This window comes from Lissotriton vulgaris, chromosome 8, assembly GCF_964263255.1.
Source record: "Lissotriton vulgaris chromosome 8, aLisVul1.2, whole genome shotgun sequence".
Taxonomy (NCBI): Eukaryota; Metazoa; Chordata; class Amphibia; order Caudata; family Salamandridae; genus Lissotriton; species Lissotriton vulgaris.
Window position 1 is genome coordinate 319424877 of NC_141696.1, and position 17169 is coordinate 319442045.

The 17169-nt window shown below is 41.8% G+C and overlaps 1 protein-coding gene across 3 annotated transcripts in view; it reads left to right on the forward strand.

The window, feature by feature from the left end:
- Positions 1 to 17169, forward strand: part of CADM2 (cell adhesion molecule 2) — a 1625130-nt gene that overhangs the window by 1059352 nt on the left and 548609 nt on the right. For all 3 annotated transcript variants that reach the window (XM_086934078.1, XM_086934080.1, XM_086934079.1), the window contains one exon: positions 15542 to 15691. In XM_086934078.1, coding sequence (XP_086790204.1) covers positions 15542 to 15691 — 150 coding nt within the window. The remainder of the gene's footprint in view (positions 1 to 15541; positions 15692 to 17169) is intronic.

Below are 17169 nucleotides of genomic sequence, written 5' to 3' on the forward strand. Positions count from 1 at the left end.
TCCAAGTGACTTGAAACCCCCAAAAGCCTTGCACACAGCTGCCAGCTTAAAAAAAACTAATGCCAAGCAGTGTAAACCCTGCAGAGCCTTGCTGCACAGCTGTAAGCTTCATTGGAACTGACACCAAGTGACTCAAAGCTCCACAGTGCCTCGGCATATAGCCTCATTGGAACCCACATCGAATGACACGAAGTCGCAAAGCAACACTGCACAAAGCTCGCACCAAGAACATAAGTTACAACTCTCAGAAGGCCATACTTGGTCCTGTGCCTGACCTGCGCTCCTTCGCCGTTGGCTTGAACTTGTGACTTTGTCCCGATCCAACTTAACAAATACACTCAATTGGTATTCTGCGCCTTTTGGTGCTACTTTTAAGTAGACCTTTAAAATTCAATATCTTCAGTTCTTCTGATTGGATTTTTGTCATTTTGGTCTCAGAATATGTATTAAAATAATAATCTATGTTTCTAAAACAGTTTCGGAACGTTATTAGTGCTTCTGTGCTACATAGATGCCTTACAGATTGCCACTAAATTAAGCCTGACTGCTTTTGTGCCAAGCTACCAAAGGGTAGGCAAAAGTCTTCTTTCTCTTCCATTATAGCTCAGTTTAGCTGTGAATGTCCAGAATGATCGGCACACACAAATTCTGCTATACTAATACATGGGTGATTTAAATAGAGCTTGCATCCTTCTTGAAAAGAGGCAGTATCCACTCTCTGTCAACAGATACATCTCTCTATTCTAAGCCATCCTATATTCATTTGGTGGTACAATAGCAGGAAGGAAAATTATATAAGGCAGTGCCGTATTTTAGTCTGTGGAGACCCCCAGGCAGTCGGAATTTCACGGACCCTCTCGCAACTTATCTCCTAATACCCATAGCACCAGATTTTACGAACTGACAGCTGCCAGAAGATGAGCTTTGAAGAGTTGATTAATTTTTTCTATCTTTTGGAAACAATATTTATGAAAGCTTGATTGTAATTCAATATTATTTCGATCTGTTGTTGTGGGCCCACTAAAAGGAGTGGGCCCCTAGGCCAGTGGCTACTTTGCCTGTTTGGTAATCTGGAACTGGTATAAGGTTCTCACTATTTTGTGTGCCAGTTTAAATGTGGCAAAGACATGTTAGAAAGCCACACTCTGCTTAGTCTTTTATTTGGTGTTTTGGAATCTTTTAGAAAAGGCTTTAGATATCATTTTATTTCAATATCTGTGTGTGCCTGGCTGGGACAAGTCACTAGCCAACGTAATGCTATTAAAGCTTGTGAATGTATTCATCAGCTAGAAGAGAGTTACTTGAAAATCATTACTCTTACAGTTGAAACCTCAATGATAAACTAGAGTGACATTTTGTTCGGAACAGCGTCTTTTACATTATGGGTCATTGAAATAGTACTCAGAAGCCATATTTGAGTTTCCCTAGAGAAATCTAAATCTATATGAGCAAAGCATGAGATTGTCGCATTCGCAGTGATATCTATCCTAAACATTTACCATCTTTTGGGATGGACGTGTGGGTAATTCTGTACAACAGAGGCAATTTGGGCAGCGAAAATAAGGGGTTGATTATGATGCTGTTCTGAAGGGTTCTGAATCAGATTCAGGTTTGCTGAATATGATTTGTAAGGCTTGTTTCCGACTGAATCCGAAACTTTTCCGAACGAGCGATTATGATGGAAGATTTGGACAACCCTTCTGAATCGGTTGTTCGAACTCAGCTCGGCTGTCAGAAGCTGACTTTGGGGTCCTGTAGCAGACGCCCCTTCACCAGGGCCTTCCAAATCGGGCCCGTGGGGGTTCCTATGGGACCCCTTTCCAACCATGCACAGTGTGGCAGGCACCAAGCGGTGCCGGCCACAGGGTGTACAGTTTTCCCCAGCCACCCCTTTCTTCTATGGGAGCCTGTGTATCCATTTGGAACACAGGCTCCCATTGAAGTCAATGGGATTCTAACTGAATCGCATCTGGATGCATCGCAATCGATCGGTCGGACTCCCCGGATTCAGTGGGAAAGCATTCCGAGACTGATTTGGTCAGAATGCTTTCCGAACTGCATTATAATCGACCCCTAAGTAGGAAAGAAGACTTATTCTTAGTACAAGCTTGATTACACTCCTGAACAGTCCAAATATCCAAATCAATAGAGGTAAATTGTTTTGAATAAAGAAAACCTTCACTTACCTTTGGCAGCTTTGTTTCCCAGCAATATATTTACCAGGGGAAAATGTGTCAAGTACATGTAAAACACGCAGACAGCCAAATATGTACTTGTACATCATACAGCCCCAGACCAAGTAAAATGGATAATGGGTTAAAAATTATGGGGGACGAGGGAAAATAAAAACAAACAAAAAAATCAAAGGGAAATAAGCAGTACATTGAGTCAGAGAACTACCATAAATATCAAAAATCTAAGGGGGAAAGAGTCCCTTGTTTGTTAAGGAAGCATGGAGATGCTCTATTCTAGATTTTACTTATGTTCTATAAAAAATCTTCAGGCGAAACCCAATTATCATGTACATTGAGTAGACGTTGAATCTAGTTGCTTATTGGTAAATGTTATAATAATCAAAACCTAAAGGTGGGCAAAAACTTGCACATACCCAAAAATACCACTTGCTGTGGCCAGTTCTATGTACACACCCTGGATGCAAGGTCAGTGTAAGAAGCTGGCTCTATGATGTGATATACCAATAATTGATATTGTGTAAAGAGTCCAGTGTTTCGCCAGAAGTGTACAGGGCTTACATGCAAACCCAAAGTACTCTAATGGTGGTAGTGTGGTTAAGCAGCCTTAGGCTTTACACAGAGGAGTGTAAGACATTTGTTATACACACAGTGATTTATAAATGACACACAACTCAAAAAGGATGTCCACGCCAACTTTAGAAAAATAGGCTTCTTTCTAGGTTTATTTAAGACCAAGATCCACGTTAAATGGTGAGTACATTTTTCATAACAAATACTTTACACTTTAAAAAGATGACAATGCATTTTTCAGTTCAGCAATGTTAACCTATGGGAGGATAACAAGAATGAAGTTTTGTAGGTATGTACACACATCTAGTCTTCAGGGTTTCAGGTAAACACAAGGCAAGATTCAAGTTAGCAACAAGACAGAGAAATTGTTGGGAAAATATATGTTGCAAAACAAGGGGATAATCTTCTAGGTTGGCGTCACCAAAAAGACCTTGGCATTATGTTGAACCCGAATGCGTCTAGCCAAGTTATGCTTGTTTCACAACAGCGTGATATTCAAGACATCATAGGAAATTATTCAGGAGTTTTCGTTGGCAAGCTAGGTCGTCTTAATGGTTTCAAATTATTATTCTTGCCCATAAGGGACACCTTGGTCACAGTTGAATGAAAGCGAGAGTCAGAGAATCTTATTGATGGCCAGAGGTTGATCGTCAGGTGAAAGAAGTTGTTAGGGATTGTACAATTTGTGCTGGCAATGACAAATCGAGAAAATGTAGGACTACCCCTCTTTCACCGGTTGCCATACCTGAACGTCCATGGTCCAAGATTGCAGTGGACATTGTTGGCTCATTTGACATTTTGTCTCTTTCGGAGAGGTTTGCTGTTGTCCTTGTTGGCTATACTTCAACGTGTGTTTCTGCCTCTTGCATGAGTTCTGTTGTGACAAAGAACATTATAGAGTTTCTAAAAGATACTTTCACGTGTGAGGGTGTACCTGATATTCTTGTCCTAAGATAATGGGGTGCAGTTTACTTCCCAGGAGATGTCGGATTTTCTAAAGGCTCTCTCCATCACACACCACAGAACTGCTCTCTATGCTTCCCAAGCAAATGGTTCAGTCGAGAGCATGAATAGACGAATTAGAGTTTCTGCCCAGACTGCCTTAGATATGAGAGTTCCTCTCAGGCCCATTCTTAGAGAAAAATGATGGGCTCACAGAGATACTCCAAACAGTGTGACAGGTTGTGCTCCATTTAAAAAGCTCAAAGGTAGAACAGCTGGTTCTAAATTAAACCCTCTTTGGGTAAGTGTAAAAGATAGGGGTTGTGTAGTAAGGAATTGGAGAGTAAAGAAATACCAGTGAGGATTATAAAGGTAGATTTGATACAAAAACGGGAGAACGAAAGTCTACTTGGAAAGTAGGTGAGCCTGTCTTTGTAAAGAATGCAGTTTGGTCCCCCAAAGGAGAGACTAAATATTTTAGTCCAAGGAGCATCACTAAAGTTATGAGGAATATTGTAATGCTTGATGGTGGTGATGTTTGGAGCATGTCTCGTCTGTCAAAATGTGCAAGGGAGGGTGGTAGTATGAGGTTTCAGCCTCAGGCCGTTCATTCCAAGTGTAATGACAGTAGAGTTCGCACTGACCTGTCTACATGCAGTCTGAGGGTCAGGAGATCACAATTGTATTTACAAGATTATTGTGTAAAGTCTAAGTAGAGTCAGTATTGTTTTACAAGATTATTGCCTTGTTATAGGTAGTTGCAAACGTTGCATTTTCTTTCTCTTTCTGCGTATTCTTCTTTCTTTTTCCTTCTTTCCTCTCTCTCTCAACATTATTATAAAGGGAAGATGTGTTGTAACTTCCCCTTTAAGTTCTTGTTCCCTGCGGGAATGTTAACAACATCAGCGGCTGAATTTGTAAGTCGCAGTGTAGCAGGTGGCAGTTGCTGTGTCAGCTGATGTAGCCGTTTGTCCGGTGGGTGTTATAATAAACTCTTTGAAATTGAATTGGAGTATCATTTCATTACAATCCAAACTAATACTGTCCTGAAGATGGTAGTAAAAATTCAGAATATAGCAACAGAAACATGCGTTGACTTTTGGGGTGTCCAGTCTGGGCCCATGCAACAAAAGGAGAAAAGTAATCAAGATGTAGCTGGTGTATAGTGGACACAGATTTATCTGGACCAATGTGTGTTGGATGAATGTGAAGTAGAATGATAGGTGTGTAAGATGGGAGTGTGATCTTGGAGAGCAATTGGGTTTTTATGCATTTGTTCTTATTATTGCCAAGGTTTTTGTTTTTTAACTAAGAAATGACGTTGACCTCTCTAAATCATGTGCCAATTTGAATAATGCTATGAAATTGTTAAACACATTTTTTGTAAGAAAATGTAAGAATGTGAAATTCATGAAAAGAAAAGTATATTATTCCTCTGAACTAGTTCACAGTGCAATTTTCTAGTGGGAAAAGTAAATAAGCGCAGTAGGTCCTTTTTTTTACAAGTTTGATGTTTCTTTTCCTCCCGGTCCTAAAACCTGATATCTCAAGTTGAAGTTGTTGAGAGGGGTCCCTGTTATCATGTTGTGCTCTCACCCCATGGGTCTAGAAACATCTCTTGTGGTGGCAGACTGCCTTAAGCTAGCCAGAAACCACACCAGGCTTGGTAAGGTTTCAGGGGGTATCTCTGAGGTGGCCTCTGTCTACACGTTTTATTAAACCCAACACTGGCATCAGTGTGGGTTTATTATGAGGAGTTGTTTGGTACCAAACACTCCTGGGTTCAGTGAAGCCATACTGGTGCTGGGGAACTTGAGTTGTCGAGTTTCCAGCCCATGTACTCTCCATGGCTTCCCTGGCACTTACAATGTTAAGAACAGACTTAAATAGTGTAGGGGCATATCTGCTTATGCACACCTGAGATATAGTGCACCTTGCCTTAGGGCTTGAATGCATGCAAGAGGAGTGACTTACCTACTCCTTAAGCACTATTGCTTGACATGGCACACAGGTAGTGTGCCATGTCGACTTTGTGGTTTCTCTGCACGAAGGCATGCATGCTGCAGTGACATTTTACATGGCCTTGGTGAGGGGCCCCTAGGGGACCCTCTTCAATCCCAATGCCCTAGGTATCAGCGGTACCATTTACTAGGCACTTACAGTGGGTTCTGAAGTTGTGGCAATCTTAGTACGGTTTTAGGGAAGGGGCTCCGGCACAGGACCTGGTTCGCAGGGACCCTATGCACTTTCAACCAAAACTACATTCTTTTCCAGGTAGAAAGTGGGGGGCTAACCATGTCAAAAGATGCCCTTTCTCACAGTCAGACTCTAGACAGCCATCTCATCTGGCTTGTCCACAGTAGAGTCTGCCTCAAAAGCATTGACATCTGTTGATAATATATTGATGCTCTAGGTGAAAAGATATCAAAGTAACTAAGGAAAGAGTGAGCTGCACTATAATGCATGTCATATCAATGTGAGGTCAAACCCAGAGGCGTCTGTTACAAATTATTGGAGAACCAGGCACTACTACGGTGAGAATGTTCCTCTGGATGAGGGTCAATAAAAGTGATGGGTTTGTTACTGAATCATGTGCTGTCTCAATACGGAAGATGATGCTTGTACAGAGGATTGGGTGGGAAAAGACAGCTTTACAAAAACTCATTTCTGGTGCTTCATTTCTGGTTCTACCTAGACCTGCCCTCTGGGACCCGCATTCTTTGTCCAGCACCACTCTCTGGTTTCAAGATCGTCTCATTTCATCAACACTCATGCTTTCAGAAGTGAGTTCCGCAACAGGCAAACATTTGTGCAGATGTTGATCTAAATGCCACTGTCCTGGAACTGTCCCAAAAGCACAGATTCAAGTTAGTGCAGGAAAACTCTTTTATATTTTTTTGGGCAGGCAGCAGGTAATCTGGTTGCATTAGTAAAGAAAAATTGATACACTGTAGAGTTGCTAGCAGCACTACCACACACTGATTAACACGCCTGTTATTGTATTGTCCTGTCATATTGAGCAGCACCCTAATTTTATCGCAAAAGCCATGAACTGTTTCAATAGCAGCTTGATGATATTCGTGACACGCTGACATATTGAGAAGCACTCCAGCATTGACGGCAGCTCCTTACATATGGTGTCTGCAGTCTTGATGGTTTTGCACGGTACATGAATTTCAATGTGCTTTTCACTTGCCATTGAACTGTGAAACGTACTATACTCTCCGACACAGCCGCTCCTATGAACAGTATTTGTTTTGAGGTACAGGATTTAACCTCTTAAGCGCTGCTGATGGCCAACGGTCGTCACAAGCGCTACCTCCCCAGTGCTGCGCACGTCCATTGGACGTCCATTCAGCACTAGTTCCAATGGACAGCGCAGCACTGGGGAGGGATATTTACACGCAGCTAAGGTGTTAAGATGCATGGTTCTTACCCAGTGGACCACAATATATCCAATGAGCCATATTGTCTTTCGTAGCCCAAAAATCTTTTGCTAACCTGTATGTTTGACTGGCTCACAATTATCTAAAGAAGCAACATATATTTTCTGCGGCAGCCAGAGAACTTTGGTACTGAGTACAGTGTTATTCGTTGAAATGTTTGATGTGCCCACAATCTCCCTTCCAGAACTGTCTTAAAACCTGTACCTTTTAAAAATATATGTTTAGAAAAATGAACTTCAAAATGTTATCATTGGCCCTTGTTTTGCAAGAAAAATTCCTTTTGGCAAGGAATCCACTACCACACACTCCTATGGGAAGTGTTGGAGCGATCATTGCACTGGTAAACCTTATGGCACAGGGGTTTACTCAAATCCCCAAGATTTATCAAAATTGGTGTGAGTATCATCCACATAGCTGGAAACTGTAATGATTCTGAATATTTAATTAAAGGCACCTATGAACTAATGATTCTGGGTGGTGAGTAACTAGTAAAACGGTATACCCACTAGATACCATTTACTCAAAAAACAGTTGCATCCATATATCCTCATTTCCTGGGTTCATAAGGACAAATAGAGGCATATTTACAAAAGAAGCGATAGATCGCGGCGTTAGCCACACTCCACCACCTCTGAAACACAGGGCTGCACTATATTTACAACAATACGGTGCAGCCCTGCGTTTTACCCTGTGCTGGTGCTGAATTCAGCAGCCACACGCAAAAGTAGGTACCCTTGCACCATAATGCAAGTTGCCTGAGTTAGGGGAAGGATTGTTTATGTACAAGAAGGTGTCCCTTCCTTCACATAAAGAATCTGAAATTGTATTTTGTAACTTCTATGTGTGCATAGAACTTGCAACTCGTTATTTTTTTAATGATTGTTGATGTGCAGGAAAGGACACCTTCGTGAACATAACAATCAATGGTGTTTTGCTGTTTCTATGCATGCCGCACAATGCAGTACACATAGAAACAGCAAAACGGGAGAAATAAAGCATTTCTCCTCCTTTTGCCTGGGTAACAGTAGGTTCTCCATGGTCTTAATTTTGGCACTGCCCATATTTATACCACCCTTGGAAAATGGGGCAACATCATAATCAATGGGTGTTGCGGTGGAACACCCACCAAAAGACCCATTGCCCGCCCCTTTCACACTATGTATATTATGAAAGGGGGCCTTATTTAAAAGTCAGCAACTAAGCACGTTAAGTGGCTTAACGCTGCCTTGTAAATAAGTCGAAGCCCATATCACCACAGGAAGGTCACTAAAAGTGACGTTGCTGTGGCGATAGGGGCTGGTATATATGCCCCATAATGCTGGAAATCATTCCTTATTTTTTACCTAAATAGCTACATCGTTTCATCTAATCCATGTTTCTTTGCTTGCAAAGCCCTTGCCTCTGCCTTCCTCATGTAATATAAGAGGAACACTGCAAACCTTCAGATAACCTTTCAATACTACACTGATCATATGTTGACTTTTTAAATTAAGTATTTTGATCATACCTGGAGTCGGATTGCTAAATATTGATTTGTTGTAATTTTTGAAGTATGTTTTGTGCCTAAAGGCATTCAAAGGTGATGCCTTCACTTTATTTCAGACACCACTTCCTGTTCTGTAGAATTGCAAGGCAGCAACTTGGGCCTCTGTTAATATCTCCATTCGGTTTCAATCTGTGCTTTTTTTTGGAAGAGGTTATGACAGGCTTGGCAGACCTGCTCTAAAATATATCTTCATTGGATTGTTTATTCTGGTATTGAACAATTTCTGGCATCAATGATACTGCTTGGATACTAGAACTACTATCCTAAGCTGCCTACACTGGTCTAGAAGGTAAACTGCTCTTAATGTGAGGACTGCATTATGTGTGTCTGAAAAATGACCATGGACACCTGCACTATTTGGAGCAAGAAGAACAGATCAGTCTGACAGAAAGTAGCATTAGTATTGTATTGTATTGTATATGGTTTTTATATAGCGCATGCTGTCACCCTGCGGGTATCCTGGCGCTTTAGATTTTAGACCGTCAACCTCAGATGGAAAAAGAGGCGAGCACGATGGTCATTTGGTCTAAGTGAAAGATAATCTATTAGAACGTCCAAGGTCATTTCTATTTCTTTACATCTTCCCTGGAAGTAAATTTCACGTCCCTTTCATAGTTATATTTTATTTATGAGTCACTTACTTTCTGTGCATTTAGCTGCAAGGAATAAGCAATCCGCGGTGAAGCTGTTTCTTTAACGAAATCCAAGTCTGTCTGTCAAAAAATTAAAAGCTAAGCACGACTGTTATGCTTTCCACGTTAAAGGACCTGTGGAAATGGAGAATTATAGAAGCATGTCAGCGTGGGTCTGTGTCTGGATAAGTAGGGAGGAAAATTCAGCCAGCTGACTGGATTTGTGATGGCAGGCTGCAGTGCCTGAAGTGAATCACACAGTGAGGGAGCTGGTATAAAAGTACCAATTGATTTATGTATGCAATCTTGCTTCTCTGTGTATCACATATTGAGCTGATTATCACACCGTGACAAACACATTTGCATTTAGCCAAGCTTTAGAATAGAGATATGAACGGACATTTATAGAAACTGCACTTTTCGGTCTTCACTAAGTTAGCGCGCTGTTTGAAGGCGAAAAGTCCAGAGCTCTGTTTGTAGGCGCGGGGCCAGAAAAAAACACAATATAATGCTACGAGATTCTACGTGCCTCTTTTTTTCCCCCCCGGAGGTCCTTCATTCTGCATTTGGTGATTGAGAAATGTAAGTGTTTCTAGGGGTTGCTAGTGTTTGAACTAACATGCATAAATGAATAAATTACACTTTCTTAAGACCTCATGCACAAAATCATATCAATGGTCAATGAATCCTTACTAGGAAGTTGGGGGCCTGGTAATGGTAAGGACTCAAATATACGCACATCTGGGGTATGATTCCCAAAATGATTTGAAAGGAGATGCAAAAATATCATACCTAATCCTTAGACAACACATTTGGAGGCGAGCAACTTGAGTGACCCAAGGGAAGGGACTAGGGGACATATTTACAAGCCCCTATCGCCCCCACAACGTCACTACATTGTGATGGTGATAGGAACTTTACCTTCTTTACAAGGCATGTTAAGCCACTTAACATGGCTTAACACTGCCTTCTAAATAAGGCCCCTTTCATGCGACACTTAATGTGAAAGGGTCTGGCTATGGGTGTTGTGGTGGGAGATCCACCACAACACCCATTGAATTTGACGCTGCCCCTTATTTATAGGAGCAGCATAAATCGGAGGCAGCTCAAAAATTAAGACTGGGGAAAACCTGGTCTTAAACAGGCGAAACACGAAGAAATACTTTATTTCTAAAAAAAAAAGTTAGCATGTGTGCAGATAGAAATAGCAAAACGCCAATGATGTTGCCCCTTCCTGTATGTAAACAACCATTTAAAAAAAAGGCTGCTTTGCAACTTGTATGCGTGCTGCATTAAGCAGCACACATAGAAGTTAGAAAACAGCCTTTCAAGATTGCTTATGTGCAGGAGTGGGGACCTTCCTACTCATAAACAATCTTCCCCTCAACACAGGCCCCCTTGCACTATGGTGCAAGGGTGCCTGCATTGGTGCTATGCAGCTAAATTTAGCACCAGAGCAGGAGGAAAGGAAGGACTGCATAATAATCTCGTAAAGCGTGTTGTTAGCCTTCTTGGTTTAATGAAATGCTTCGTTACTTTCTTGTAAAAATGCCACTATGTTCTGTTGCCATTTGGACTGGGCTATTTATTCTTCATCCAGTGTTACCATTTGAAGTATACCTCTTGATCCTGATGTCATCTCCACCCACATATAAAACATGTGCTCTGGTTTACTTTTGTACCTGTCAGTCAAAAAAAGTCAGTCTTTTGATGAAAAAAACATTACTGACCTGTACTGACACCAGTGCAAAACTGCCTTTGACAAGTAGCATATACCTTGAAAAATGGTGTGCTTAAAAAACATAAATATCTCCATGTCTTTCAGACAAGGCGTAATAAATCGCTTGGCTGGGTCTAAGCTGGAATGTGATGGACAGCTTTAATATCTAGTTTGCTTGACCTACCACAACACCTTTGTCAAACACATACCAGAGAAGAAAGAGATCTCCCGGAAGTAGTGTAGTTTGCCTACATTGGGGAGGCGCTGGTGGATGCAGACATCAATCATTTAACAAGCATTACCTCTAAAGGAATACAGAACGTGATATACAACCAAGGTTAAATATATATGCTAGAATGCATTAACCAATTTTACCAAACTTGGGGAAATCTTAAATAAACAAAACCTAATAAAATGTTGATAAATTAATCATTAAAATCAATATTGTATGTTATACAACGATGTAAATCAATGGAAAACAGAAACTTGGCACGCAAAGTTCTACATGCTGCTGTGGGTCATAATAACAAGGCTGTGATAAAGTGGTATGCAGACCTGTAGGTACACAAAGCCAATGTAGCATTGTGCAGCCTAGGTAATGTGACACATAAACGTTTTTCTAAGCTGAAAGACCTCTGCTGGTAGTCCTCTCAAAGTGGTGTAGAGTGGGAGTCCCATCACATGAGTGGTGATGTTGAAGAGTCTGATACTTCACAAAGAGCTTTGGTGGGAAACTTGTACACCACTGTTGCCTAAAACAAGGTGGGAAATTGTCAGAAATGGTGGTTCACTTTGAGTATTTTTTTTTGTCAAACCCCACATTTACAGAACACAATTCATTTCAGTGGATGAAGGGCTGATTCCAGAGAGAACTCCCTGGACTTAGATCAAGTATGTGGGTTCTCTCAGAGAAATGTTATAGGGGACTGAAACAGTGTAGAGTGGGAACAGTCCAATAAGGATCCTTTGAAATGTACACCCTGTTAGAAATTGGGTTACTGGTTGACTGGGGTTTGAGTCCTGTCAAGCAACAACCACAATCCTAGTCAGGGTAAGGCACAAACACACATAGGGCAGTCAGGCTTTACTTTAGGGGTAATGTGTTATGAATTTTTAAAGAATAAACTGTAAAATAGAGCTTAGAAGCATAAGCTCCATCTGGGGATTACTGGTCGTGCTGGACCAGGTCACATCCAAAAGTTCAGGATGACACAATGGAGCATGTGTCAGGTACATTCCCAGATTAGTTCAGCAGAAGTACTACCTTCTCAAGTTTTGTGCCAAGAGTCCTGTTACTTGGACAAGAAGTTCACCTGAAGCATAGAGAGCATGTCTGGCAGTGGTCTGTGGGGGGGGGAGAAAGATGGCTGGGCATCAAGGGTGCAGGGTGGAGCCTTGCAGTCGCAAGTGATGATATTTGCTGTGGGAAGAGACAAACTTCTGGCTGCTCGCGACATGGTTCCAAAGATTGACTTGAACATTAAAAAGACCATTCCCAAGGGCCCTGGACCTGAGAGGCACCACTTGGAGTTCAGCAGAACATCAAATATGGGTCCAGGGCTATGGAGAACCTGTTATGTCACAGAGGCTCAGATCAGGAGACCAGCAGACTTGCCCTTTGAGTCACTCTGGGTTCTGGGTTCAAAATGGGTTCCAGGCCCAGTAATTCTTCCATATGTAGGAGGGCAGGAGGTCAGTACAGCAAGGCAGCAACACCTTCAGTAAAGGCAGTTCAGCACAGTTGCATTCCTTTCACCAGGACAGCAGTCTTTCTTCCTGGCATGGTATCCACAGGTCCAGACGTTTACTGAAGTGGTGGTGTCAGCCGTCCAGTATGTGTACCCAGTTGTGCCTTTGAAGAAGGAGAAACTACAAAGGCATGCTTTTGAAGTACACAGAATCCCTATCCTTTTTGCCCTGGTACAAGACTCCAGGGGTTATGCAGCTGTTCTTGTATGCACAGGACACAGATTATTAAGGGTTAAGTGAGACTGTGCCCCACTCCTCGCATCCATCCTGCCAGAATGGACCATCAGCTCACCCCTAAGCTCATATTATTTATGGGGTAAACATCATTTACCACAAATCCTTTACCTCGCAGGCAATTACAACACGGTTGTTACAACGACCACATTGTAACAACGCATACCATTACTCTGCAAGTCAGAACAATGACTTGCGGAACGGTCAGAAGGTGTTGGATTTAAAATCCAACAACACCTTCCCTACTGCTGCACTTACTGGTGTTGGAATAGTAAATTATGCTATTCCAACATCCAGCGCTTCCCCTAGAGCAAGTCATTGTTACGACTTGCAGGGCAATGGGATGTGTTGTTACAACGCAGTAGTTGTAACAACCGCATTGTAATTGCATGCTTAGAAAAAGCATGCATACTAAAGGGGCATATTCTGTGTATGGCCATCAAAGAGGAATACACAAAGCCCAGCTATCACCCACCCAGACATGTGAGCAGAGACAGGCAGGAGGCACCAAATGGCTAAAGTAAGAAAATGCCAGCTTTCTAAAAGTTTATTACAAATACATGGGTTGGGCCAATACAACGTCAGCAAGACTAAGCCACAAAAAAACTGAACTCAGCTTTGTAAAAGTGGCATTTTAAGAATTGCAATTTAAAGTCCGACCTTACCACACGTTGTGATTGTAAATTGTGATTCCAGAGATATCAAACCTGGTAGTCTTATCTCTCCCCAATTGGAAAGTACACTTATGAAATTTAATCAGGTAATCCTAATGCTATCACATTGAAGAGATAGTCCTTAAAGTAGTGAAAAATGAATGTAAGATTTTTTTTTTCTACCAGACATGTAAAACTCAAAATGTCCTAGTTTTTAAATGCATGCACCCTGCCCCTGGGGTGTCCAGGCCCTATGTTAGGGTTGAATTATTTGTATTAAAAAGGAAGGCTTAGACTTGGCAACCGTTTCAACTTACCAGGTCAACATGCCAGTTTAAAACTGCACATGGCAGGCCTGATACATGTTTAAAGGGCTCCTTAAGTGGGAAGCACAACCAGTGCTGCATGCCCACTAGTAGAATTTAATTAAAGGCTGTGGGCATATGTAGTGCACTTTACTAGGGAATTACAGTAAATTATATATGCTAATTGTGGATCATCCAAAGTTGCCACATTTTAAGGAAAGAGCACAAGCACTTTTGCACTGGTTAGCAGTGGTAAAGTGTGCAGATTCCTAAGTCTAGCAAAGACAAAGTCAGCAAAACAAGAGTTATGAAATAAAAGGTCAGGAGAAGCAATGCAGTAGCGGCTGGCAGGGAACCAGAGTGTAGGGCCAGGAGGGCAGGCGGGGGTTGGGGGTCCGCTGGTGAGGAGCATAACACAATTTAAACAACACTGACCACCATTCCAAGTCCTCAGCCACCTCTCCTCTGTCATATTGTCCCTCTTTGTCTCTCCGGAACCAGGAAGCAAGTACGCTCCTTCCTCTGACCAATCACAATGCTGGATTGCAGCATTGTGATTGGTCTGAGCACCTTGGATCTGCTCTCAAATGGGGACAGGGAGACTTTACATGTTCCTCACCAGGCTGTGTAATGCAGCCTGGTGGGGAATATGCGAAGTGCGCATGACTGCTTGGGCGGCCTGAGAGTGCTGCCCAAGCAGTTGTGAGCACTTAAGCAGTGCAATCTACTCCATGCCGAATGTCACGTCACAACCCGGCCAAAAATAAAATGATAATAACTGAAATAACTTCTGTTATTATCATTTTATTTGTTGACCCTGCTCTGCAAGCAGTGCGGCAACGCTCCTCTGCTGTATCGGAGGAGCCGCCTCTGAAACCATGCCAAGGATGCCATGTCCAACACACCCATACTCTGATTTGCTGAGGTGCTTCTCTTTTCAAGTTTTCAAAGTAAAACCACACCAGGCAACTTTCAGTCGTTGATCCCACATACCATTTCCAGAAATCATAGGGATTGCGAAATGCCATTCGCATATTCTTAACTAACATGCAATATGTCAATGTTCAAGAATGCATGTGCCAGATTATTTTTGTTACCTTTGTTGGGTAGAATGGCAGTGGCTTACCTATCGAGGAAGCGTACCCTGGGTTGTCACAACTTTAACAAAAGAAGACAATTCCTTTTTACTCATACTAATGAATCCTCTTTCCCCCATGATTTGTGGGACATTTACTGAGGTTCCCTCTATGTACACTTTACCTTAGCTTGATAGAAATTGCGTGTTCACAGCTAGGGTGCACTGCTATCCTAGTTATTTTGAGCATATTATAAACAGTTATATAGCTTGATCTCAGCTGAATTGTTTTTTGGCATGGTATGCATTCCTTGTTCACTGTAGCTATCTCTTATGCACACTGAACAGTTTTACAAGCTATTTGATTGCACCAACCTACGAACTATACTTGGCGATACAACTACTCTGTGTTTTATCAAACTGATTTCAACATTCATGTTGGTTAAATTACTATGTGTCTTATGCTTTTTTTAGGCAGCCAAGGACAATTTCCAATAACACACAACGTCACAGTTGTGAAAGGAGGGACAGCAAATTTAACCTGCAGGGTTGATCAGAACGATAACACTTCCCTTCAATGGGCAAATCCAGCTCAGCAAACATTATACTTTGATGACAAGAAAGGTAAGTACATTTAAGTAAATACTTGCGTGCATGTGGTTAGAATAAGCTCTTGACATTAATGAGGGACAAGCCCCATATTGTGATGAACACATTGAATGTACCCAAGCTACTGTGCTGATATACTTTTCTTCTTCCAACCGAATATATATGACCACTCTTGTTAGTGGTTTGTGAGATGTGGCATGTTCCATTTAATGATTCAATTTAACGATTTATTTTAGTTTCGTAAACAATTCAACAATGTTTTTAAATAGTTTTCACAATTTAGGATTTGTAAGTCATGTGCATTATATATTGATGAATTCAAAGTCACATATTCCAACACTAAAATAAGATTAAAAATTTTCCCAGGACCAAAATACGTATGGGAATCTTGTTATTTTTCATTTTTCTGTGTTATTCGCACTCCTGTTGTCACCTCTTGAAGCAACCATACCTTTATACGTGGTCATAATATGCTTTTTCAAATGTTGATTTTTTTATTAGCACTAAAATCTGTTTTTGTAATCATCACACATTTCTTTTCACTGCGACTTTACACCTTGGACATGTTCTAATGTTTTCAAAACTATGGGGCCAGATATACATAGACTATATGTATGGCAAAAGTCACAATTTGCTCTGCACCGAATTTTACTGAATGCATTGATATATATTGCGAACTGACCTATGTACTTGTAGGTCAGTACATAAAATATCGAACTGCAGAGTATTGCAAGTTGATCTACCTTGTTAATGTTAATGCTGTAGGTTGCAGATTGAGACCCACTACAATTGGTTGGTATCACAGTAATGGTGACCTGCTAGGGTTACCAGTCCCCCATGTCTGCAATTGTTTTCACATAAAACAATATATTTGTTAATGCAGATCGTTCGTCGCAGTCAGCTAAGAATTTGGGGGTTAAAATTGACAACGGTCTGACTCTTAGATCTCAGATCCTTACCCTCACTGGCACCTGCTTTGGGCTTCTTCGCATGCTTCGGAAGTTTTTTCCGTTGCTCTCCGAGGATCACAGGAGGATTACGGTACAGACCCTGATAGGGTCAAGACTGGATAACTCCAACGTCCTATATCTTGGTCTGCCCGAATATCTCCTGCAACGGATGCAGGTGGTCCAGAACGCTGCAGCACAGGCCATTTTGGCCTGCACAGGCGAGTCAAAGTTTCTGGCCTGTTGCAGTCGCTTCATTGGCTGCCTATCCGACAGCGGATATTTTTTAAAGCCCTAACCCTTGTCCACAAGGTCTTCTACGCCACGGGGGCTAAATATCTTCAGAAGAGGCTAGCCTCTTATCGTCCTGCTCGATCTTTGAGGTCAGAGGCGAAATTCCTTGCCATTGTTCCACGTGTGAGGAGGGCCCGTATCGGAGGTCGCTTATTCATGCTCCGGGCCCCTCAGCTTTGGAACACTCTGCCCCTGACTTTACGCAGCACCTCAAATCTGCTGGCTTTCAGGAAGGGCCTGAAAACCTGGCTT